Here is a 25,045-nt window from a genome sequence, read left to right as displayed (position 1 = left end):
TGTAGGGGGTTGAGAAATTGACTCCCAAAAATTAACAAATCGACTCCCAAATTGAGTTTACGTCGCGCGGACCGCCGCGCAACGTCTGTCGCGGGTCCTCATGACCCAATTTTGACCCGGGGGCATTTTGGGAGTCGATTTTGTAATTCCGCAATCCCAAACGGGAGTCAGAATTTTAATTTTGCAAAAAATGCCGGAAAATAAAGAAAAATTTATACCTCCGCACTGGGGCACCCAAAGCCCCCCAAAATTTTACAGCACTCTAGATACACTCTTTAGAAAATATTGTGAGATTCACAGCATTAGTACTCCTCAGGGAAACCCTGTGTAGTCAGGGGGCCGCTTTGGCGGATTTCCCACTAAGGCAAACCCCCAAAACCTTATCTATGGTGCTCCAAACAGCCCCAAATTTTTTATGCTATAAGGATAAGCTCTTTAAAACATATGTTAAGCTTCACGGCATTAGCACACCTCAGGGAGACCCTGTGTAGCCGGGGGCGGATTTGGCGGATTTCCTACTACCGCAATGCGCCATATCCTGAGATACGGTGATCCAAATGCCCCCAAAATTTTTCTGCCACATAAAAACAATCTCTAGAGCATATTTTAAGCTTCACGGCATTAGCACACCTCAGGGAGACCCTGTGTAGCCGGGGGGCGGATTTGGCGGATTTCCTACTACTTATCCTCACTTGAACCCTCTATATCTTCTGATCAAGAAGCGATACAAAGAAACAGAGGGCTCTCAAAATATTCGCTGCCCTCTTATCTACCATTACCAATACAGAACGCAAAAATATTCCTGACGGCGTAGGATGGCGCAGAGGAAGAAAACTATGACAATTGCCTTAGTAGGAAATCCGCCTAATCCGCCCCCAGCTACACAGGATTTCCCTGATGTGTAATACACCCGTAAATCTTGAAATATTCTCTAAAGAGTGTATGTAGAGTGCTGTAAAATTCTGGGGGGCTTTGGGTGCCCCAGTGCGGAGGTATAAATTTTTCTTTATTTTCCAGCATTTTTTGCAAAATTAAAATTCCGACTCCTGTTTGGGATCGCGGAATTACAAAATCGACTCCCAAAATGCCTCCGGGTCAAAATTGGGTCATGGGGACCCGCGACAGACGTCGCGCGACGTAAACTCAATTTGGGAGTCGATTTTTTAATTTTTGGGAGTCAATTTCTCAACCCCCTATATGTAAAGGAAAGCAATAAAATACTACTTATGGTTTGGAATGGAGCACCACACCAGGCGGGGGCACGGATTGTGGAAGGTGGAGAGAACCGGTGTTGCTGTTGGAGTGTGTTGTTGGTGCCCGCTGGGCGTTTGGTGGTGTTTCTTCGGACGGAGCTGGTGGTTATGGAGTGGGTGGCACAGCAGGAGTAGGCGGAATTGGATCAGATGGAGCATCCCCATGGGGATGAGAAGGCGTCACAGCTTTTTTACGGGGTGCCCGCTTTTGTTGGGGCCGGTTTGGAAGGTTGAGGAACCCCAGCGAGTGGAGAAGTGTAGGTGTACTGGAAGCTCTGTGGATGATGGTGTTGCGACGACTCTTGGATGCGGGAAGCAGGATGCTCGGATGGGGCTTCAAGGAACAATAGATTAGGGTGGGGGCCGCGCGGCCCAATCTGACCCGAGTAGATGGCATGAGAGTCAGGGGTGGAAGAAGAGAATCTTCCGGCCGATTGCAAGGATTGGAAGTCACGGGGTGAGGCACTGTGACCATGAGAGCAATCGGAGGCTTGAGGGAGGGCCCCATGAACCGGGTGCGCCATCGGGGTCCGTCCAGCAGCTCCAGCTGACAAGTGAGGATGCATCCAGGCCCCAGGCGAGGTTCCCATTGGGTAGATCTCAGTCGGGGTTGAATAATTTGTACTGCGCTGGCCGGATTGGGGTTGACCATCTGTTTGTGAGGGGAAACAGCCGTCAGGAGTATTCAAGGGAAAAAGAACAGAGGCAGGAACTTACGGTAATTTGCGGGTGGTGAGTACTCTTGAGCTTGGCCAACTGGAGTTCCGGTGCCACGCTGGCCGGATTGGGGATGACCATCTGCTTGTGAGGGGAAAAAACGGTCAGGAGTGTTCAAGGGAAGATGATCTGAGGCAGCAACTTACGGAAATTGCCAGGTGATGAGTAGCCTTGATCTTGGCCAACTAGCGGAGTTCCGTACGGTTGAGACATGGCACACAAGGTCAAAAAAATTTGGACAGGCAGAAGTACACCAAAATTGGTGGTCAACGATGAGATCAGGAAATTTGGGATTTTTGGTAGTAAAGAGGCCAGTCGTGCACTTCGGGGCAGTCGTGCACTGATTTTTTTTGGGGGGGAGGGTTGTGCGCTATTTCAGGGAGGGGAGGGTGCAGAGGAGTCGTCTGCTTGGGTTGGGGGGGGGGGGGGGGGGGGGGGGGGGGGGGGGGGGGGAGGGGTAGACCACATCGGAATCTGTGGGAAGAGACATTACTGATCACGGCCAGGATGGGTTAGTGTTAATGTGGTTTGGAATGTTCTTGAGCTGTGGATCGAACATCATGGAACATTGATACCCACATTCGTGCCACCTTCTAACCCAAAAGGGGATCAATCGAACATCATGGAAACATTACATAATCCCAGAGGGGATTGTGATTAGTTTGCCGCAATCTGTGCTTGCCCTCTACTGCAGTAAGTACAGGTCTACTGCAGTAAGTACAGAACCAATGGATCCAGCAAAAAGAATTGTTGCTGTGTCTGTTTGCGCACAAACAGATGCAACAAGTGAATTTTTTCTTGTGTTGAGGTGTCTGTTTTCACACAGACGGAATATGTGTGGGTTACGCAAACGGGGGAAGGAGTGTGTTGATGTGTCCATTTGCACACAAATAGAATATGCGGCAAATGAGTGTGTTGTGTTTGTGTGCAAACAGAAATGAAAAGGCAGGATTTTGTTATACTTTACGCTTGTGTGCAAACAGACATGGCAAAGGAGTGTGAGGTCCTGTCCCTTTGCGCGCAAGAAGACAAGACTATCAGCGGTGGGCAGATACGTTACTTTACGTTACGGCAGTGAAATTGGATAACGTAACATCTTTTTAGTTATCCAAATTGGCCATTTTGGTAACGTACAAAATTTGGGCAGTAAAGTATAGTAAGTAACTTTTTTTTCAACCTGATTTTTTATGTTTTTGGTAACGTAACTTTTTTGATATGGGGCTTTTTGTGAAGGGGGTTGAGATTATTGAAGCAAAGAGAGAATTGGTATCATGTCTTTAGCTTATTGATTAAGGCTTGCCTCTCTGAGGTTAGTAATGTTTGAAGTTGTGGGTTCAACCCTTGCTCTGAACAACTTTTAATCTGGCTCCCTGGCAGCATACTGAGTTTATGTGGTTGTTTAGTGTCAACTTGAGCAAACATCTCGCTCATATTGATAAAAACAACCACAAATCAGGGCCTTTACCAGAAAGTTACACCAAAGTTACCCAAATATGGGAAAAAATGTAACGTAACTGGTTTTGTTCAAAATAACCAGGGAACGTAACTAGATAAAATGGAGCCCATTTTCTGCAGGAGATATCGTAACTCCAAATTAGATATCTGTAACTAGCAGATAACGTAACTGTAAAGGTTACGTTACCCTCAGAGTTATCCATTTGGAGAACGTATCTGCCCACCGCTGAGACTATGGAGTGAAAGTGAAATTCAAGTATCAATGGTCATTTGTTCATACTTGCCTTTGTCATGTTGGTTTGCGCGTAAGACTGCCGGATTTATGTGATGCACCAAAGCCTTGGGTATGTGCCACACAGATAACATCTGTGACTAAAACCAAAAAAATTGGATCAGTCTGATTATTTCTAAAAAATCATTGGACATACTGACTCATTGTTCTTAGCATCATTGACAGAGATTATTTGCAGTCCAAAAAATTGCTAGAAATCCTCATGGCAGTAATTTTTTGGTTGGCCTCACAAATAAAATTTGTGGCTGACACTAAAAATTATTTGTCAGTCATCCTAAAGAAATTCTCACAGTGCATCAGACTGACATAAAGTTTTTTGAACAAATGTAATTATTGGGGCATACCAACTACTTTGTAATTACATTAGGTTGACTAGCAAATTTATGTACCCACAAATAATATCTGTTAACATTAATCACTCACAAAGCCTGACAACTCATCATTTACTACCTGTTGGTTTTTCCCATAGAGATATATTATTAAGGCCCCGTTTGGAGCCGATATAATTGCGCAATATAACCTGGAAACTTGTGACATCTGATCAAGTTTTGGCGGACCTGATCAGATGTCACATAGGATGTCATGCAAAAAAACTCATATATCGCCTGGATTATATCGGCTCCAAACAGGGCCTAAAATCTTTAAATAATTGGACTTTTTTCAAATGGTTGGGTTGGTAATTTTAAATGGCTGGGTTGGTAACGGCTATTATCAATTCAATGAATTTTTATATGAACATAGAACAATCATCCATTACATAATTGGTGGTCATGATGAGTGACACACACTTTGAAAGGAACTAAAAAACATGATAAATAAAATGAATAAAAAATTTTGTTCCTTCTAAGAAAAATATCTGAGTTCAAACCAAAGTTTGGATCACAAAACTCATTTAATTTTGTGCTTGTGGCTGATCATTCCTATTAATTGGATCAGATCTATTCCTCTTGGAAATTTGGATCAGATCTATTGCTCCCCTCTGGTACATTCAGGATCTATTGATCTTTTTTACCACCGGTTGACTTGAGATACACTAGAGAATGTCAAGTGGTACCCGTTTGGCGGTACCCGGCACCGCTTGGCAGGTACCGCCTGCATGTGCGTGGTACCCGCCAAGCGGTGCCGGGTGCGGTGCCGGGTGCCCGTTGTGATGAACAAAAGCGGTCACTGCGTAGAAATGTCAGGACCCCGCCGCTCCAAGATGATTCCCAGGTAAAGTTGGGTGATCTGGAGAAACTCCGCTCCATAGCTCCGCCGTGTTGTAGGGCTCTGAGTGGGATAAATAAAGCAAAGCACGTAAAATAATCTAGCTCCGCAAAATTAAACAGTAAAATAAAGCTCTGACGCATAAAGAAGATAACTCCGCCACAAAACTCTGCAAAAACCGCAATAAAACAGCCGTAAAGCAAGCACAAAACTCCGCAAAGCACAACCGTAACACATATAAAGCAATTCCGCAACGTAAAACTCCGCTCCGCAACGTACGCAAAGTAAAAGAAGCACAACAATCCGCGAAGTAAAGTAAAAACCGCAAAAAGAGAGTCTGTGGGGAGTATGATGATGAATCCTTCCTCCCCCACTGTGGTTTTATAGAGAAAAAGGAAGAGAACTAAAAGGTATCCTCCGCCCGCCTCCCACGCACGCCATCCGCTAACTCCGTTCACACATGCACACTCGTCATCTGCCAAGCGCACGTCATCCACCAAGCTCCGCTCTCACGCCAACTCCTGTCGCCTCCGCCGCTTGCCTTTGACTGCCGTCAAACGCCTCTCTCTAGCTTCCACGCCCCTGTCTAGCCTATGATGTCAGGATCCCACACGCCGCCCTTCTGGCTGCCACGGCTTCCCCCAATCACCACCTTCGCTATCCAGTCCGCGCTGGCCTGCTTAGTCTGAGTCCAGTTCCGCCATCGTTCACACATGCACACTTGTCATCTGCCAAGCGCACGTCATCCACCAAGCTCCGCTCTCACGCCAACTCCTGTCGCCTCCGCCGCTTGCCTTTGACTGCCGTCAAACGCCTCTCTCTAGCTTCCACGCCCCTGTCTAGCCTATGATGTCAGGATCCCACACGCCGCCCTTCTGGCTGCCACGGCTTCCCCCAATCACCACCTTCGCTATCCAGTCCGCGCTGGCCTGCTTAGTCTGAGTCCAGTTCCGCCATCGAGCTCCGCGCGCCGCCGCCTTCAGTTGTGCGCTCCGCTCCGCTCCGTTCCGCACCGTTTCCGCACCGTTTCCGCACCACCTGTGCGCCGCGCTGGTTGCTCCGTGGACAATTTGACACGAGTTCCAGAATTGATCACCACATCGGGTATGGCGGCGTTTAGACTAGCAGTTTTCTTATTTTCTTCAGTGGAGCGTAATCATGGTTTTGTGGCGGCGGAGGCGTTTTGGAGCTAAAACGAAAGACGGCGCAGTGTTCTCTTCATTGGACACTGGGTGGTGCGGTGTTCTCTTCATCGGGCATCGGGCGGAATCTTTTGCTATGGCGGCGGCGTTGAAGGCGGCAGCTTACTATTGGCTTATGTGTGCGGAGCGTTGGCGCCGGTCTCGGGTGGTGACGGACCAGGCGTATCATTTACGGCTTATCACTTATGGTCTTTTTACAAGCAGATGGCCCGGTTTCTTCTTATTTCTTGATTGGTTTTGTCACATGCGGGTTCTTTTACTTTCTTTGTGCGGAAAGTCCTGGGGACAGGACTTCAAAATGGGTGGCGGATGTGGTGATCAATTCTGGAACTCATGTCAAATTGTCCACGGAGCAACCAGCGCGGCGCACAGGTGGTGCGGAAACGGTGCGGAAACGGTGCGGAACGGAGCGGAGCGGAGCGCACAACTGAAGGCGGCGGCGCGCGGAGCTCGACGGCGGAACTGGACTCAGAATAAGCAGGCCAGCGCGGACTGGATAGCGAAGGTGGCGATTGGGGGAAGCCGTGGCAGCCAGAAGGGCGGCGTGTGGGATCCTGACATCATAGGCTAGACAGGGGCGTGGAAGCTAGAGAGAGGAGTTTGACGGCAGTCGAAGGCGAGTGGCGGAGGCGACAGGAGTTGGCGTGAGAGCGGAGCTTGGTGGATGACGTGCGCTTGGCGGATGACGAGTGTGCGTGTGTGAACGGAGTTAGCGGATGGCGTGCGTGGGAGGCGTGCGGAGGATACCTTTTAGTTCTCTTCCTTTTTCTCTATAAAACCACAGTGGGGGAGGAAGGATTCATCATCATACTCCCCACAGACTCTCTTTTTACGGTTTTTACTTTACTTTGCGGATTGTTGTGCTTCTTTTACTTTGCGTACGTTGCGGAATTGCTTTATATGTGTTACGGTTGTGCTTTGCGGAGTTTTGTGCTTGCTTTACGGCTGTTTTATTGCGGTTTTTGCAGAGTTTTGTGGCGGAGTTATCTTCTTTATGCGTCGGAGCTTTATTTTACTGTTTACTTTTGCGGAGCTAGATTATTTTACGTGCTTTACTTTATTTATCCCACTCAGAGCCCTACAACGCGGCGGAGCTATGGAGCAGAGTTTCTCCAGATCACCCGACTTTACCTGGGAATCATCTTGGAGCGGCTGGGTCCTGACATTTCTACGCAGTGACCGCTTTTGTTCATCACACCGTTTTTTGGCGAAAAGCGGTGTGGTACCCGGGTACCGCCCCCAAGTACCGCCCGACCCCTGGGGGATGGGGGACCGTGAGAGGACCGCAATGGCCAATCATTTGGCCATTGAAGAGGCTTTTGATGGCCGGTCAGCCATTTGGCCATGGGGAAGCCCTCAAGGGCGGCATCCGCCCAGCAGGAGGCCCTCAATGGACGGTCATTTGGCCATCCAGAGGCCCTCAATGGCCTTGCCGGTCATCAAAGGGAATACACATTCCCTTTGATTGCCATTGCAGTTCTGGTCAACTGGTCACCAAAGGGAATATGGTCTTGCAAGCCCGTCTGGGCAGATACCAAAGCTCGGCCAAAAAAAGGCCAAGCGCGCTTGGCCGATCCCAAAGCCCGCTTGGCCGATCCCCAAGCCCGCCCGGCACACTCCCAACCCCCGCTTGGCACATCGCAAAGCTAGCGGGGTTCAGGACAAAGCCCCACTGGGCCAATTTCAAGCAAGCGTGCCACTCACGCCAAAAGCCAATGCTTCACATGGCTTCAGGGTTGTAGTGTGCTTGTCTCTGATTTATTTTTTCTTTTCCTCAAATTATAAGGCTATTGCTTTCTGTCTATCAAACTACATACATTGTTGAGACAATTCTTTTTTTGGTTTTTAGATGTTTTCATACTTTCGGAGCTTTTTTAAAGTAGTTAAAATGAAGATGCAGAATTTAAAAAAAAACTATGCAGCTGGGCCACTCAAGATTGGCCCAGTGATCACTTGGAATTCTGCACAGGGGCGGTAAAGGCGCTGACAGCGAGAAAAGAAATTTTGTGATTTCTCCGGTGTGATTGATTCATCAATTCCTTTTTTGATTTCTGAAACCAATGCCGCTCAATTAGGCGGCTCCTTGGATCGGACATAGTTTTTGATCGAGTGGAAACTGTACTCAATTGGATTGAGGAATGGGGAGTACGCCGGGAGAAACTCAATTTTGATTGATTTAGAGCTCTCTAGCAATGATGCGCTATATTTGGCGTCGGGATACTTTGAAGGTCTTCATGGCATCAACAACCTTCATTCCATCTCCAATAACATTTTCACGGATAAGCTGTCGGACTTCGGGCTTGATGATGGTGTTGGCTTTGCGCTCCTTGTGCGTCAGACGATCGTTTGTGTAGGTACGTTTTTCGTTAATTTTTCCTTTTGCTTTCTGGACCATTTCTTTTCGGAAGGTCTGTTGGTTTAGCTTTTGGAGCTGGTTGGCGAGTTCGCGGACCTGCTCTTTCTCGGCTTGAATTTCCAACTCGGTCGAATCCATGATGTTCGATCCTGACATCTAGAAAGCAGTACAGTACAGAATGGTCAACAAGCAAAAATAAGTTAACTAGATAAATAGAAAACCTACCGTGAATTATTAGTCCAACCAGGCCAGAATCAAAGTGAAGTACAGCGTGATTGAAGTCGACAGTGATGCTTGGCGAGGCTATCGGCCCAGAGCTTGATTTTGGCCAAGCGGGACTTGGCCGTGTGCCAAGCTCTTCCCCCCGCGCAACCTGCCCGATCAACCCTCCTGGGCACACCCTAAACCCCTGGTGGCGCTCGGCCAAGCGGGACTTGGGCATGCGCCCAGACGCGCTTGCAAGACCATACATATTTCCTTAGGTTTTAAAGAAAAACCAAGCAGGTACCGCCGGTACCCGCCTTATGTACCGCTGGTACCCGCCAGGCGGTGCCGGGTGCGGTGCCGGGTGCCAGTTTTGTGGAAAAAACGCGCGGGTACCGGCGGTCCAACCGGTACCCGGGTCTACTTTGACATTCTCTAAGATACACTATCTAACATCACTTCATTGTTTGGATAAAATAATATTCAATAATAAATGAAGACACCAAGATTTCAATGGAGTGAAATTTAAAGTTCAATTTAAATAGAATAGCATTCAAATTGAAATGTAATAGCTATTTGATTTAAATGAATGACTGAAATGATAGCGGGAATTTTAGATATTCATTAAATCTATATTGTGTCATTTTCGTCATTTTCATCATTTTCATCATTTTCATCATCCAAAAGTTCAACATCCTCCCCATCATCTACATTCACATCAAGGACCGCGTTTTCCAGATCTTTGTCCATATCAGGCATTGTAGGCTGAGATTCGTTCCTCTCGATATGTTGAATCAAAGTATGCCATTCGGAAATGGAATGTTGATTGCTCGCAGGTTGGCAGCAAGACCATAGCCAAGTAATATCCTCCGACCAATTGGAGACCAGCTGCTCGTGTGATTTGATTCGAAGTTTCAACTCATCACGTATCACCTTTAGTTTTTCCTCTCGCGCCATTTTGCCGCACACAACATTGTCAATGTAATCAAGCTCGAGAGTCGGGTTGTTCTGAAGCTGATCAATGCCTGTTAAAATCATTTGTTTGGATTAATTATGGCACACAATTGAATATCTAAGGACATGAAAAACTGACGAGTACCGATGTATTCAACAGTGCTTTTAATCCGCGTGTGGTGCGAAACAGCCCATCCTTTAGCCCGGGCTAGCTCCTGTTCAATCATCTCAAATTCCTCCTGAGTTCGCTGAAGGATTAAAACACTGTTTATTCCCGTCCTGACATCAGGGTCTATAGCCCAAGGCGCACTGGAATGATAGTATAACCCATCGCTCCAGAATCTATGGTCCATCGGCCATTTAGAAAACGTCTCGTACACAAGAGGGTGATTGTCGGCGTCGGATAACTGCTGATTGGGAATTTGTGCTTAAAGTTTGTAAAGAGTTGGTTGAATTTATCGATGAGTTTCTTCACTGCCGGCCGTCGGGCTTGCATCACTTTGATAATTTTCTCTTTCCCGCAAGTTCCAATTCAAAATCCCATGGAATTGATTAGCGGTTGTCGCTCGGCATTCAGCTGTACAGCCTGCACAAACAATTCTGCTTTGGCATCCCAAAGAAGGAGCCTGAGCTTCTGCTCTTCGGGGTCTACCAAAGAAATGGTATAAATTAATAAAATTGATACATTGTAATCTGAAGTGAGCTCTATCACTGACCGGCAGTCTCGATTGTGCTGCTCCCAGCAATCTCTGCCGTCTCTCTTCTTAATATTTCTGATTGTTTGGTGATTGAGTCCATGAGCTGTTGAACCTGAGCTGTAAAAGAATCCAAGCAACTGAAAGAATTTATTGCTTGTTAGATTACTATGTACAAATTTATAGTTCTGAGGTGAGTAGAAAAGTCTGCACGAGTATGCACCTGAAAGCAGGGCAGAATGTGCCTGGGATCTGAGTCTGAGAGGAGGTTTAAAGGGGAGATGCGCTTAGCGCGATGTTATCACGTCGACGGTTATGTGTGCGAGATAACGGTCCTGTACGCCGAGCAGTTCGCAACGCAAGATACGCAAGATGCTGGCTTCAGTCTCTCTTTTATGCTTTTTTGTTCTTTCTTTCAGGTCTTGGTTTTCTACTCACGGGTATAAGTCGAGTTATCGCAATAACTTTGTCTTATCCTGTCTAAACGCTTCCGATGCATCTTTTTCTAGGGTTTGGATGAATCAACGTCTGCGTTAGATTCGGGTTCTTTTCTTTATGTGCTTGGTCTGGTTTGTGCTGTACTTACGGATAGCTGTCGCTGCCGATAGTCTGCCTAGTAGTTCTGGTTGGTTCTTGGGTCCGGGTCGTTCCTCGAGAGTTCTGCATGAGAACACGGCAAAGTAAGTCTTAAGGTTTTAAGTCTACTTTCCGCTTAGTCTTGGGACGTACAAGGTTCTCCGTCTGGGCTGGGTTTGGCTTTGGGCGTTGACCAATAAGGTTCTAGCCTGAATCGCTTCTGTAATCGACAAGCAATACTTTCACGTCAGCTTCTGTGGTTAGGGCTGGGGTCTGGGGCTGGGCTGCGAAAGGGTTTACCTTTCATTGCAACTGGGCTTGGACTTGCGCCTTGAGCTACCCGCGCGAGCTTCCTGAATGGTTGCTGTGGGGCTTGGTCTGTATTCCTACAGCCTTGCATACTTTGAGTTGTAAGATTCGAAGTAGCTTCTGAGATTTGGATTACTCCGATCTGAGCTAGGGAACAACAAATTACTGATCTTCCGAGGGGTTTGGTGAGAAAGTCGGCGGCGTTGGCGTTTGTTTTGACGTATCGGAGCCTGATTATGTTGAAGAGTATGAGTTCCCGGACGAAATGGAGTCGGATGTTCATGTGCTTTGTCCGGAAACTATTTTGAGAGGTCTCGCTGTTGGCGAGGTCAATAGCGCCTTTGTTGTCCACGGCAACGTCAATGTTTTGAACCAATTCCTGGAAGTTTATTTCTTTGATTAAACTCGCAAACCATGCAAGATCCCTTCCGAGGTCTGATAGTGCCTTGTACTCGGCCTCTGCCGTTGAGAGAGAGACCGTTGGCTGCTTGCTGGACTTCCAGTTGAGGAGATGAGAGCCGGCGGTGACTACAAAGCCAGTAGTAGACCTTCTGGTGATGGGGCAGTTCCCCCAGTCCGCGTCTGAGTACGCTTTAAGGCATGCGGATTCTGAGCGCTGGAAAGTCAAACCAACTTGCCTGGTCCCCAACAAGTAGCGGAAAACTTGCACAGCCGCCTGATAATGCTTGATCCCTGGCTCCTCCAGATATTGCAATAGTTGACTGACTGCGAGTGAAATGTCTGGCCTCGTGAGGATACTTAAGTAGTTGAGCGATCCCACTAGGCCGCGGTAGTTGATGTTTAACTTCTTAAGTGTTTCAATTTCATGGGGAGGGGCCTTGGAGAGGCGTTCTCTTGGGTTGAGGGGACACGAGGCTGGATGCTCCCTGTCAAGTCCGTATTCGGCTAACTTCCGCTCGACGTACTGAGTTTGGTTGATCTGTAGTCCGCCATCAAAGCGCTCAATGTTCATACCAAGAAGAAACTCAGCGTCGCCGGGGTATTTGATTTCAAATTCCTTTTCCATCTCAGCCCGGAAGATCTCTGGCTGATGGCTTATGATGACGATGTCGTCCACGTGCGCAAGCAACCAGGTTGCTGGTTTGGCGCCCTCCTCCGGTCTCCAGAATACGCAAGGGTCAGATACTGCAATCCAAAAGCCTAGTGTCTTGAGGTAGCAAGTAAGTCGCTTGTACCATACAAGCGGTGCTTGACGCAGGCCGTATATGGCTTTCTTCAGATGTAAGACAGAGTTGGGGGGACAGTCGTATCCCTGGGGCGGTAGCAGTGTGACAGTCTCCTCAAGCGGGCAGGTGAGAAAAGCGCTCCGGACGTCGAGCTGGTGAATCTTCATTCCATGGTTTACCGCAAATGAGATGAGCAAGCGTAGGGAGGCTGCCTTGCCGGTCGGCGCGTAGATTACATTGAAGTTTCTGCCGTGTACTTGGCGGAATCCTTGTGCGCATATCCTTGCCTTGAATTCGATGACCTCGTTGGAGGAACCGAGCTTCTTCCTGTAGGCCCAGGTGGACGGTATTGGCTCGTCAGATTGGAGTCGTTGCCGTACAATCCATACTTGGTGCCGAAGCATATTGGCGATCTCTTTCTGTTCGGCTTGGGTCCAATTGTCACGATCGGGGCCGCTCATGGCCTGCCTGTGATTCTTCGGGTCAACATCAATTTCAATTAGCAGCGCTTGACGAAGCCTTTTCCCTTGAATGATGTTGCTGGCGTCAATTCCGCTGGTGATTTCCTTTGGCGGCGGCTCAAGCGTCCACGCGTATCTTCTGCCTGCCTGTTGAGGCGCCGGCTGGGGCGGGGGCGGAGCGCCAGGAGCATCTTGAGCTAGCTGAGTGTCCGGGCTTTTGGAGCGCAGATCTTGGACAATGCGGGAGATGTCGAGCTGCTCCTCTTGCAGATCCTCGTCTTCCTGTGCGTTTGGTTGCTTATCGCCCGGCAAGTCGTCCTTGCTGAACGGAAGGGGATCCGAAGAGTTGAAGCTGGGCAGCTTGTTTACCCTGAGGGCTGTGTGGCTTTTGTTGAGTGCCGGGCAGTCGGGGAAAGTGGACTCATCGAAGTGGACATGCTTAGCTGTAATGATGGACCGGTCCTCGAAGCGAAGGACCCGGTATGAAGAGAGAACTCCTTCCTAAGATATGGAAGCGAATTTCGATTGTTGCTTCTGCTTTGGCTTCACTATCCAAACCCGACACCCAAAGGGCCTGAAAAACGTGATGTTTGGCTTCGCTTTGAAAAGGAGTTCGAGGGGCGATACCTTGCTTCTGGATAATGACGGGAGGCAGTTCGTCGTGGCGGTGGCTGCTTGCACGGGCTCTGCTCACCATTCCGGGGCCAGATTGGCTTGCATGAGCAAGCATCGTGTCATGTTGATGATTGTTCTATTTGCTCGTTCTGCCATGCCATTGTTCTGCGGGGTGTAGGCGGGCGCCACGTTGTGTTGGATGCCTTCGGCTTTGAGGCACTCGCCTAGGGTCCCGTTCACGAATTCGCCCCCTCCGTTGGTGATAATCTTCTTCAGGTTGTGTCCGGTTTGCTTCTCGAAGAACACCTTGAAGTCCAGGATGGCTTGAACGGCTTGAGATTTGTCCTTCAGAATGACTGTGTGGATAAAGCCGGTGTACTGATCGACCAAGGTCAGGAAGTAACGGGCTCCTCCGTTCGTAGGAGGCGATATAGGGCCGACTAGGTCACCGTGCACTGCGCTGAGAGGTGGGTCAGCCTCCTTGAATGTGCCGTTGCACGGGATTCGGGTGAGTTTTCCCTGCATGCATGCCGCACAGGAATGCGTCTTGGTAAGATCAAACTTCTCCTGGGTGGCTTGCGCGATGCGACCAGAGCTAGCATGGCCCAGCCTGTTGTGCCATTTTTGAAACTCTGATAATTTCGGCGCGATTGTGGTTGATAGATTGACGCTGTGGTTGGGGCTGGGGCGTACGCCTGCTATCTCGAGTATGTCGTTGTTGACGGACACCGGGAAGGGATCGGAATCATCTAGCTGGACTTGAAAGCTGCCGCCATTTTCGCTTATAACTACCCGGCGAGCCATGAGCTGGACCAGGGACACCAGGTTTCGAGAAAGTTTGGGGACAAAAAGGGCTTCGGGTAAGGTGAGTTTCTGACCCAAGGGAAGGCGGATGTGAGCCGTTCCTTTGGCTACTGCAACTAATTCTGATTTACCACTACCAGTAACTATACTGATGTGGACGGGGGTCGTGGTCAAGAAGTAATCCATTGAGTTCAGCATGTGGTTGCTGGCTCCCGAGTCTAGGACTGTTGACAAGGCAGAATCGGTGGTGGTGGTGTTGTACGTGAAAGAGGGCTTCACTATTGACGCTTGAAGCGCGTCTTCCTCTTCATTGTCTTCATCATTGCCGGCGGTGGCGTGATATGAAGTGCGTTGCTTTTTCGGCGGCCGTTCTTGTTGCTGAAGTGGTCGGTCTGGAGGACGAGAAGTTGGGTGAATTGTCCAGCAGTCAGCCTCAACGTGAGTGGTGGCCTTGGGGTTATGCTTGCCGTTGCTGCAGCGAATGGTTGGCCCTCTAGCGCTCGAGTTGTGTCCACCTTGTCTCTTGAGTCTATGACTGGGGCCGGTGGCTAAAGCCGTTGAGGAAGGCTCTGGATCGTCTACGAACTTCCTCTTAGTTGCCGTTTCGTGCCGCCTGATGTCTTGTAATTTGGCTATGATATCCTTGGGTTTTGCTAGAGCTTTTAAATCCGTGAAGAGTGCCTGAATGAGCATTGGTTGCCGCTTGGTGATTTTGCCCACTATGCCGCATCCAACAAGTACGTCAGGAACTTTAAGACCGAGTGAGCTGAACTCGGCAAGGCTTTCCTCCATTTCGACAATGTAGGAGTTTAAGTCCTTTTTGTGCTGAATATTGAGCCATTTGTTCCATACCTGGAACACCAAGAGTAAAGAATCGGAGGCATAGATAGTTTTGATGTCGGACCAAATGGAAAAAGGGTCCTTCTCGTTGTTGTCGTTGATAACACTTGTGAAGATTGCATTTGAGAGCGCCTCGCTTAAGATGCTGCAGGTTCTCAAGGCTCCTTCCAGTTCCTCTTCGTCAGGTTCTTTGGGCAAAGGCTCCTCTAGGTAGGTTTTGAGTCTACGAGGCCTGAGATGCATCTTTACTTTCCTTTCCCATAGCGGGAAATTGGTGCCGTCGAATTTAGGAACGTTGACATGGTCCTTATCCGGGCTATACGCATTGCTTTTGGCTGGCATGGGAGTTCATTCAGTGCTGCTGCTAGGCCCTTGGTTGCGCGTGTTTGCCATCCTGTCCTGCTTTCAGCTGCTTTGGTTGTGAGGTCCGCTCGAGCGTCTCAAGACTGTAAATCTAAAAGAATCCAAGCAACTGAAAGAATTTATTGCTTGTTAGATTACTATGTACAAATTTATAGTTCTGAGGTGAGTAGAAAAGTCTGCACGAGTATGCACCTGAAAGCAGGGCAGAATGTGCCTGGGATCTGAGTCTGAGAGGAGGTTTAAAGGGGAGATGCGCTTAGCGCGATGTTATCACGTCGACGGTTATGTGTGCGAGATAACGGTCCTGTACGCCGAGCAGTTCGCAACGCAAGATACGCAAGATGCCGGCTTCAGTCTCTCTTTTATGCTTTTTTGTTCTTTCTTTCAGGTCTTGGTTTTCTACTCACGGGTATAAGTCGAGTTATCGCAATAACTTTGTCTTATCCTGTCTAAACGCTTCCGATGCATCTTTTTCTAGGGTTTGGATGAATCAACGTCTGCGTTAGATTCGGGTTCTTTTCTTTATGTGCTTGGTCTGGTTTGTGCTGTACTTACGGATAGCTGTCGCTGCCGATAGTCTGCCTAGTAGTTCTGGTTGGTTCTTGGGTCCGGGTCGTTCCTCGAGAGTTCTGCATGAGAACACGGCAAAGTAAGTCTTAAGGTTTTAAGTCTACTTTCCGCTTAGTCTTGGGACGTACAAGGTTCTCCGTCTGGGCTGGGTTTGGCTTTGGGCGTTGACCGATAAGGTTCTAGCCTGGATCGCTTCTGTAATCGACAAGCAATACTTTCACGTCAGCTTCTGTGGTTAGGGCTGGGGTCTGGGGCTGGGCTGCGAAAGGTTTTACCTTTCATTGCAACTGGGCTTGGGCTTGCGCCTCGAGCTACCCGCGCGAGCTTCCTGAATGGTTGCTGCGGGGCTTGGTCTGTATTCCTACAAGCTGGACTTTCAAGGAAGATCTCCGGGCTTTGAAGACGTATCCTGCCAAGAATACGGAATAGCTTGTCAGAATTGTACTGGACTTGTTATTTATATACAATAATTTTGCTTTACCTCATGAGCTCCAAAGTCTCTTCTTGCTTGTACAGTGATAAAAGTTTGGCACGGCGAGCGCTCTCTTCCTCAGTGTGATCCCTCTGAAAAGTGCGCTGCGAGTCCCACTGCTGCTTGAAGAATCTGACGGTATAGTTCCCCCCCCCCCCCCCTTGCTCGTGGGTTTTTTTTTTTACATAGTAAGGAGTTTAGAGTGCTTCGAGTCTCCTGACGGCGGCGAACAGCATCTCCAAACTTCCTTTGCAGCCAATGTAAAGTCCCCTATCCTAGGGGGCTTCACACAAAGGGCCAGAGGATTATGTAACCCCTGCGCAGACAGATACATGTGCTTGAACCCCATCTTCCCTAGTCCGGCAGAGAATCTGTTCTCTCCCGGCTAGGTAAGCCTTCTTCTTATTTCCCTTCTCTTTCTCTCTCTGGTTGTACTTACGGAGAGAATCTGTTCTCTCCCGGCTAGCCCATCTGCAATTCAGCCCACCGTTTGGAACTAGAAAGTTCCTCAGGCTCCGGCCTCGTCCCCTCACCCCCGCTTTCCACGTCGTTTCCAGTGAGGGTCCATCGGACCCTTACACTTTTTTTTTCTCGTTCCAAACGCACTTCAAGCCATTTTTTTGCCAAGATCGATATTGGTCTCAGAATCCACTCGGGATTTCTCTCACTTTCGTCTCAAAATTTCGTGTTTAGAGTCCACTCAGGACTACAACCACCATCGTCGTCGACCCCGATTTCTACTCTCCATACGCCTTCAGAAGTCCAGTCGGGACTTATCTCGCTCTCAGAAGTCCAGTCGGGACCTTTTTTATCTCGTTCAGCTCGCTCTTGCCCTCAGTACGGACCTTGTTTCAGGAGCCCAATCGGGGCCTTCCATTTTGTCAGTTGCAATTTCGTGGGGCCCACTTACAACCCTCATCGTCGCCTCCCCTGCTGCATCGTCTTCAGAGTCCCCAACCGGACTATAAATCACACCCCCTTCCTCCTTCTCGCTCGCCTATTGAGGCTATCCTCCAACGTTGCTTGACCCTTGCTTCCCGCTCAAGGCAACCCATATCATCCTCTCATTGGTGATGACGACCCCAACAAAACAAACTTCTGTTCTAATACAATTGCCTCGGTCGCGCCAGGCATTATTTGCCCACTTGGCCATTGAATTTGTTGGTCCACTTCGGCCAATCAATGTTTTTGACATGATTCTCACCTGCATCTGCCGGCTTTCGGGGCTCACCCGCCTCATCCCTGTCCGACAATCTGACACGGCCGAGGAAACGGCAAATCACCTCTTTGGCAACTTATTGACTTTATTTGGAGCCCCAGATACAATCCAGGTTGACCGCGATGACCACTGGACTTGCCTGTTCTCAAACACACTCGTGAAGAAGCTCGGCGTACGGATCCGTAGGATATCATGCCCCTGTTTGCCGAAGGCCAACCAAATGAAAGTTAAATCAAGAACGGTTCCAGGCATCCTGTACAACTTCGCATCCAGGCGCCAAAGTGCATGGCTATCTTTACTCCCGACCGTGGAACTCGTCTTCAACTCGTCAACCAAGCCCGCCACGAGGCTCAGCCCCTTCGAGGCGGCTTTTGGAAGAAAACTTACACCCTCCTTCTCCAGGCAGAGCACTGCCACCAGCGACCTCCCAACATCAACACCGGTCCCTCCTACTGCCCCAGAGGCGTTAGGAAATAAATCCAAGTGGACTAAATCCATCACATCCCAACCAAAGCAGTCCACTCAGCCTCGATCCGCCAGAACTCTTGACCTCGACCCCAACTCGACCTCCTTCCCTTCCAACCAAACCGTTACTGACCACGAGGATCGTATAGTCCGACTGGAAAGAACCTTGCGTGACCTAGTAGCAAAGACGGAGCATGCAAGACCTTTCTCCGACCCCTCCGAGTCCTTGCTTTCGAAGTCCCCCACACCACCTCCTTCTTTTCCATCCTTGCTGCCATCGCCGCCCTTTGGGTCGTTCCGATATTCACTTCAACGGGGCCTTGAGCCCCTGATACCCAGGAATACAGCGAGGTCTCTCGCGGCTAGTTGGAGAAAGACACAACCACACTCGCCCGCTACCGCGCCTGCACCCAGAAACACCCGCTGCCAAACACCAGCACCCCGTCGGGCGAGCTCATCCCGCCCTTTGCCCGCCACATCCAGACCTTCTTTGCTGTTGCCGCCGCCGCCCGTCCCGTCCCTTCGTCGGACGCCTTCCTGCTCATCTTCCTCCGCCACCTGCCTACCCTGTCCGCCACCTACCGCTTCCTGCAACAGCCTGTTGCCCAGCTCGCCGTTGTCGCCACCAGCCGTCCCGACAGCGGGACGCTCTCCCGCCAGCTCCACCCCCACCCCGCCATCCGAGCATCCCCATCCCTACACACAAACCACCGAATTTTTGCCCGACCACAGCCTCTCCTCCGCCTCATCGCCAGCTCTCTCCTCCCCACACATCTCGCACCCTTCGCCGACTGCTTCTGCGGTCCCCAACGCAAAGATGAAGCTGCACTTGACCACCACATCCTCTACCTCTTGCTCCAGTCCCCAGCCCAGCCCTCCGGCATCCCTGACATCATCATCATCTACCTGCTCTCTTGACTTGCCGATCCACATTCCAGCCATTCACTACTCCTTATCCTCATTCTCCCCTGTGCATTCCGCTACATCCACCATATTACCAGTGTCTTTACTCCTATCTACCCCATCTAACCCAGCGACCGAATCAACTTTCTGCTCAGTACCAACTTCCCCCTTATCAACCTGCCCTTTGACCACCTGCCGACTGTCCAGAAAAAAAACTTGTGGCAGACAATACTTCTTACTGTCATTCTCCAAGACCTGATCCGCCACCACATACTACAATTAAATCTCGGCTCCGTTCCTTTTTTTTCCTTCTCTGTAAATTCTCCCTCCCTAAGGTCGTCAAATTTCTTTATAGGGGGGAAGACTGTAAAGTCCCCTATCCTAGGGGGCTTCACACAAAGGGCCAGAGGATTATGTAACCCCTGCGCAGACAGATACATGTGCTCAAACCCCATCTTCCCTAGTCCGGCAGAGAATCTGTTCTCTCCCGGCTAGGTAAGCCTTCTTCTCATTTCCCTTCTCTTTCTCTCTCTGGTTGTACTTACGGAGAGAATCTGTTCTCTCCCGGCTAGCCCATCTGCAATTCAGCCCACCGTTTGGAACTAGAAAGTTCCTCAGGCTCCGGCCTCGTCCCCTCGCCCCCGCTTTCCACGTTGTTTCCAGTGAGGGTCCATCGGACCCTTACAGCCAAAAGGCTGAAATAAACCCAATCAGATATGGCTAGCGGAGCAATTTGAAGAATACACTTACCAAATTGTTGTATGCCCCGCTTGTTGTAATGCTTCAGTCAATGTGAGATTGATGAGAGACAATGGTTGCGAGTCGCATATCTTAAGGGGCTGACCAGAGGAGAGAGATACGACCACATTCTCTCCAAGCCCTCGCCATCGGACATTCCCCACCCCTTGTTGAAGCGTGGGTGATACTCTAACTGGCAGAGCCAGTTGTGAACATACGCGTGGAATACGGATGTACCAAAGCGGATTCGAGTGCAATGTTGGGGTATAAGCCCTCTCTGATCACCAACAGTATACAGGAGACATGTGAGTAAGAGGTTAGCACGGTGCCGATCTTGGTATCAATAGGATTTTAAAAAGAAAATGAAGTATTGTCTTTTCCAAAAATCTTGGACACTTTTTTTTTTTTTTTTTTTTTTGGCACATGCTGGAATATCACATAAAACTTAGATTTCCCATATTATAATTGGGCAAATCACCCGGCGGGTCTCCCCCAAATCACCATGCGCGCTGAGTTGACCTGCCAGAAAATCCACCAACTATGAAGGTTGCATGAGTTGGTGCGTGACTTTGATCTAGTATAGTGATCAGATCACCGCATCACAAGACCTTTGAGGGCATCTCATCGGTGGATCAGGTTCAAACAGACGTGGGTCAGTTGACAGAGTCAATGCACCTCTTTTGGTCCGTCCTTTCCTTCCCCTCCCTTTCCCATCCCCTCCCCCTAACGCCAAAAACCAACTGATAATGTCTCAATTCACCTCTTACAAACAGGCCAATTTGCAGGCATCATTGGCATTATCGGGCCAGATCCACCCTGCTTTGATACCTCCACATCCCTATCCGCACCCTCCGAACACCGATATTCAAGCCGTTTACTCCAGCACCCCACCAGTGTCGCACATGCTCCGCCCTACTCCGTCGTCACCAGCTGGGCCAGGCGCCTTTCACCCTCCGGCTATTGTCAACGACCTCTCTCCGCCGTACACACAAGCCGAACCTCAAGATTTCGAGGAATTACCAGCTGAGGTAGTTCCCCTTCCACATCCGCCACCGATCCAACCATCACTGCCTCACCACCTACCTCTTCCGAGGTTCCCTATTGCTCCCCACAATTTTACCTGCCATGTCAGTTTTGTCTTGTATGGCTCAAGACAAAACAAACAGAAGAAGCTTGTACACAAAGCCATCCAATCAGCCAAGAACCTGGCTTTTTTATTTGACTGCCGTACAATCACCTTTGCCTCCTTCCTCGAACAGATCAGTGTCGTTGCATCCCGGGATCACTCCAACGCGGCCAGGGTCCTTGACAAGGGCACCAAATCTAGCCCGCCTACAATTTTATGGACCGCTCATATCAACTCCCACAAAGACTGGCCAAAATCGGCCCCAAAACCCATCTCCAATCACACCGCCTTCACCGCCTGGATTGATGCCATCATCGGGAAAAAGGCGGTCAAAGAGGGGGTTCACATGAGTATGGAAAGCCCGGCCCAGAAGCTCGCCATAGCCAAAGGTAATGATTTGCTGGCGGAAACCGTCCGGCGCAACGAGGCTCGTGCGGCTACTCAGGCGTCTCGAGCTCGTGCACGTTTGACTCAGTCTGGCTCTTTGGGGACCGTTGATGATGTTGATTCTGAGGTGAGTTATTGGTTCGAGCACTATTATTCAACCTCATGACACATCCATTGACTGACCCAACGGCTCTATGCCCTGGATTAATATATTAGGGAGATTCCTGTGATGAAGAGTTTGAGGCCCGAGCTATTATCAAGGAGGACGTCCTCAATAAATACAAGAGGAACACTGGTGTCGACCCCTCACATCCAGTGTATCCGGATCCCACCGACATCAATCGATACATCATACTCACACCTGGCAATGTAGCTTTATGGGCTAAATCTATCGTGAGTTTTCGGTCATTCATTGTCATGCGTTTGTTTTTGGTGACAATGCGCCTGGGTACGTTTATAATTACTGACCAATGCATTGGTGTTTATTATAATCCTAAACCCAGCATAATCAGGAGCCAGGGGTCAGCCTACTATCGCCGCCGGGTTCTATCAAATACTACAGTCGCAAAGCAAAGGGGGGGTTGCCCGGCCCCTCCGAAGCAGAACCGCATATGAATACAGCCGATCTGGTGGCGACTATGGTGCAAGTCTACCATGCAACTATTGGCTCCAAACCTCCGGCAACCCCTCTTGCACCAGCTCCGGTAACTACAGGCGGCGATTATCCCGGTCCCTGGGGCAATCCATCCGTGGTTTTGGGTCCCGGCTCTGTTGGTGACAATCCGGGTTTGTTAATGGATTACTTAACCTTTGCAGGTGTTTCAGATCCTGCCGACACACTGGACCGCTTGATGAGAGAGGATATCAACAGTTACACTATGTTTGCACCTGGATACTTGCGCAAGGCCGACGTGGAAAAATTGGGCTTGAGTGTGGGCACCCTCGCAAGGCTCTGTCGCGGGGTGGATCCATACCATCGCAGCCTTGCCCATGGCCACCCATAGTATACTATTAGCCCGTGTCTTTTGTAGATTACCTTGAGTTCAGTAAATTGGTCACCATCACAGCCTTGCCCATGGCCACCCATAGTATACTATTAGCCTGTGTCTTTTGTAGATTACCTTGAGTTCAGTAAATTGGTCTGCGTGAATCCTTCTCATGATTTTTTTGGTTCTCTCCTTTGTCTGAGTCATCTTATGTGTGCTGCATTTGGCCTCTCGAACCCTTATTTAACTGGTTTATGATAACACCTATCCTTTGTTTATATCTCACTAACAATAGTCCTCTGTGTGTGGGTGCATATGATGCGTTTGCATTTGTTGCACTTGGTTAATAAAAATACAACATGAATTTGTATGATACTTCCAATTGGAAGAGGTCGCACCAAGAAACAAAACAACTGAGCATAAGAACAAAAATATGGATGCCGTCCACTCGTGTGCAAGGCATGCTACTGTCTGTCCTTGCCCTCTGTACTATTTAAAATCCAAGAAACAAAAGAACAAACAAAAGAAAACAACTGAGCATAATAACAAAAATATGGATGCTGTGCACTCGTGTGCAAGGCAGGCTAACCCTTTCCTCTGCCCTTGCTAAACTATTTAAACTCAAATTACGGTGTCATATTGCGAGCAGCTAAGGCAAAGGACACACTCCCAAGGCATATATTCTCAAATCCCTCGATTCATGCATGTATAAAATCAAGATCTAAAACCACAAGCGACTACCATAACATACCACACACACATGTATAATATCAAGCTCTCAAATGACAAGCTACTACCGTAACAACCCCCACACACATGTTAACTCAATAATAGCAGTTAGGTTAAGCAATAAAGAAGGACAGGTGAGCTCGGGGTCGTAAACTACTGTCTAATGGGTTGGATTTGTGCTTCCATGAGTGCGATCCCGTCGCAAAGCATACGTGCGGTCCCAATTGGAAATCCCAAGCCAATCAACTCGGCCTCGGAGGACTTTTGTGAGAAGGTCCAATGGATGATCCCGTGGTACCTCAATCGGCGGCGCGTACCAGTATCAGAAGATTCGATACCTACCGCAGCTAGGAAGGATTCCAAATCGACCGCCTGCAGGTGAGCCGGTTCCGGGCCAAGGGGAATCCTAGGAAGCGGTGGTTGATCATTGGCGGGGGCCACAGGCAACGCTCCAGCCCGAGTCAAGGGTAGGGAGACCACGCGGCGGTTGGCAACCGGAGGCCCAATGATTTCTATCTCGTCTGTTGTAGCAATTATTAGACGGTACACGTTATGCATATTACATTGTCTTTCCATCTTGCATATCTAGTGATAGTCTCATAGTTGGTCCGCATCCGTTCTAAGTTGTAACCTAGTTGATTAGTTCTTAAACCGCTTCCTTAGTCATTGTATGGTTCTCTAACCAATCAACACTTGTTCAACTCATCAAAGCTGACCACCTTCGACACCGTCTAGGTCTGTTTTCCGTTTCCACCTTTTTTCATCTCACATGTCTCTTAGTCTCATCCGTACTACTCATCTTCTCTAGGTTTGTCTCCGTGCTGCTCTCACCGCGTCCGCTTGTGTCTAACGCACGTCCAACCTCATCAAAGGTGTGCTAGTAATGAATGAACCAATCAACACTTGTTCAACTCATCAAAGCTGACCACCTTCGACACCGTCTAGGTTTGTCTCCGTGCTGCTCTCACCGCGTCCGCTTGTGTCTAACGCACGTCCAACCTCATCAAAGGTTTGTCTCCGTGCTGCTCTCACCGCGTCGGCTTGTGTCTAACGCACGTCCAACCTCATCAAAGACTATTCGTCTTATAGCAATGGGGACAGCTTGAGCGCGGGATCTTCCCTTGACCTTGTCGGATGCTGATCCAGTGGCCCCGATGCCCGCTAGATTAGCCGTATGCGCGGCGGCCACGGGCCCCAATTCCCCTGGGCCATTTAATTTCTTAAACAAGGCCGGGCATGAAAGAAAGGAAATATGTAAATAAATTGTTAATGAGGTAGTGCGCCGAAGGATGAATGAGGCTCACATTTTTCTTCTTGGCTCTGTTCGAGCCGTCATCAGTGATGGCACGAGCGGCCATCCCTCCGTTGCCCGAATTATTTTCCTGGCGTTAGAGAAACCGGGAATTAGCATCGTCACGACAGTGGCAACCCAAAGGAATGAATACGACGCACCTTTTCCGATGGAGGTGCGCAAGGAATGCCATTTGGCGGGCGGACCACATCACTGGGCCCAACTCCGCGAGGTCGTTTGACGGGATCGGCTATGACACCCGCGGGTGTCTAAACAACACAGAAGTTGAGTGACTGAGAAAGTATCAGCCTTCAGGAAGAAGGGGTGAGCTCACCTCGTCGGATGGATCACGCATAACCAACTTCACTAAGACTTTGTTGGGGAAGAGTTCGTAAGCGGCCACCCCAAAGCACTTAAAATCCGAGTCGCCTCGAATCGTTATCTTGTTTCCCGGAGTGTAATGGGGATCGCCGGATAGCATCGCCTGCCATTGGAGTTCCCCCCGCTCGTTGGCTCCGCGCAAAACGCGAACTAGGGCTTGATCGTCCCCACGGCCGATGTAACGAATGACCTCCTCTTGGAATCGGTTCCAAGTCACGGATAGCATGTCGATGCGCAAGCAGCCCAAGTGTCGGACAGGAGCGGCAATCGCCCAGGGTGGGGGGGGCAT

The 25,045-nt window shown here is 49.3% G+C and overlaps 3 protein-coding genes across 3 annotated transcripts; 1 reads left to right on the top strand and 2 right to left on the bottom strand.

The window, feature by feature from the left end:
* Positions 1-1,444: 1,444 nt before the first annotated feature.
* On the bottom strand, positions 1,445-2,183 carry PtA15_16A144 (uncharacterized protein; the record flags this gene model as incomplete). The annotated part of the gene is made up of 3 exons (XM_053163805.1): positions 1,445-1,905; positions 1,971-2,051; positions 2,117-2,183. The coding sequence occupies 3 exons, from the start codon at positions 2,181-2,183 to the stop codon at positions 1,445-1,447; spliced, it is 609 nt and encodes a 202-aa protein (XP_053027793.1).
* Positions 2,184-20,602: 18,419 nt separating this feature from the next.
* On the top strand, positions 20,603-22,373 carry PtA15_16A143 (uncharacterized protein; the record flags this gene model as incomplete). Its single annotated transcript, XM_053163804.1, has 3 exons — positions 20,603-21,496; positions 21,586-21,762; positions 21,882-22,373. The coding sequence occupies 3 exons, from the start codon at positions 20,603-20,605 to the stop codon at positions 22,371-22,373; spliced, it is 1,563 nt and encodes a 520-aa protein (XP_053027792.1).
* Positions 22,374-22,939: 566 nt separating this feature from the next.
* On the bottom strand, positions 22,940-25,045 carry PtA15_16A142 (uncharacterized protein; the record flags this gene model as incomplete). Its single annotated transcript, XM_053163803.1, has 5 exons — positions 22,940-22,966; positions 24,211-24,303; positions 24,389-24,466; positions 24,537-24,644; positions 24,710-25,045. The coding sequence occupies 5 exons, from the start codon at positions 25,043-25,045 to the stop codon at positions 22,940-22,942; spliced, it is 642 nt and encodes a 213-aa protein (XP_053027791.1).

The sequence above is a fragment of the Puccinia triticina genome, chromosome 16A (genome assembly GCF_026914185.1).
Source record: "Puccinia triticina chromosome 16A, complete sequence".
NCBI lineage: Eukaryota > Fungi > Basidiomycota > Pucciniomycetes > Pucciniales > Pucciniaceae > Puccinia > Puccinia triticina.
The sequence above is the reverse complement of the archived record's forward strand: the minus strand, read 5'-3'. Positions and strand labels throughout refer to the sequence as shown.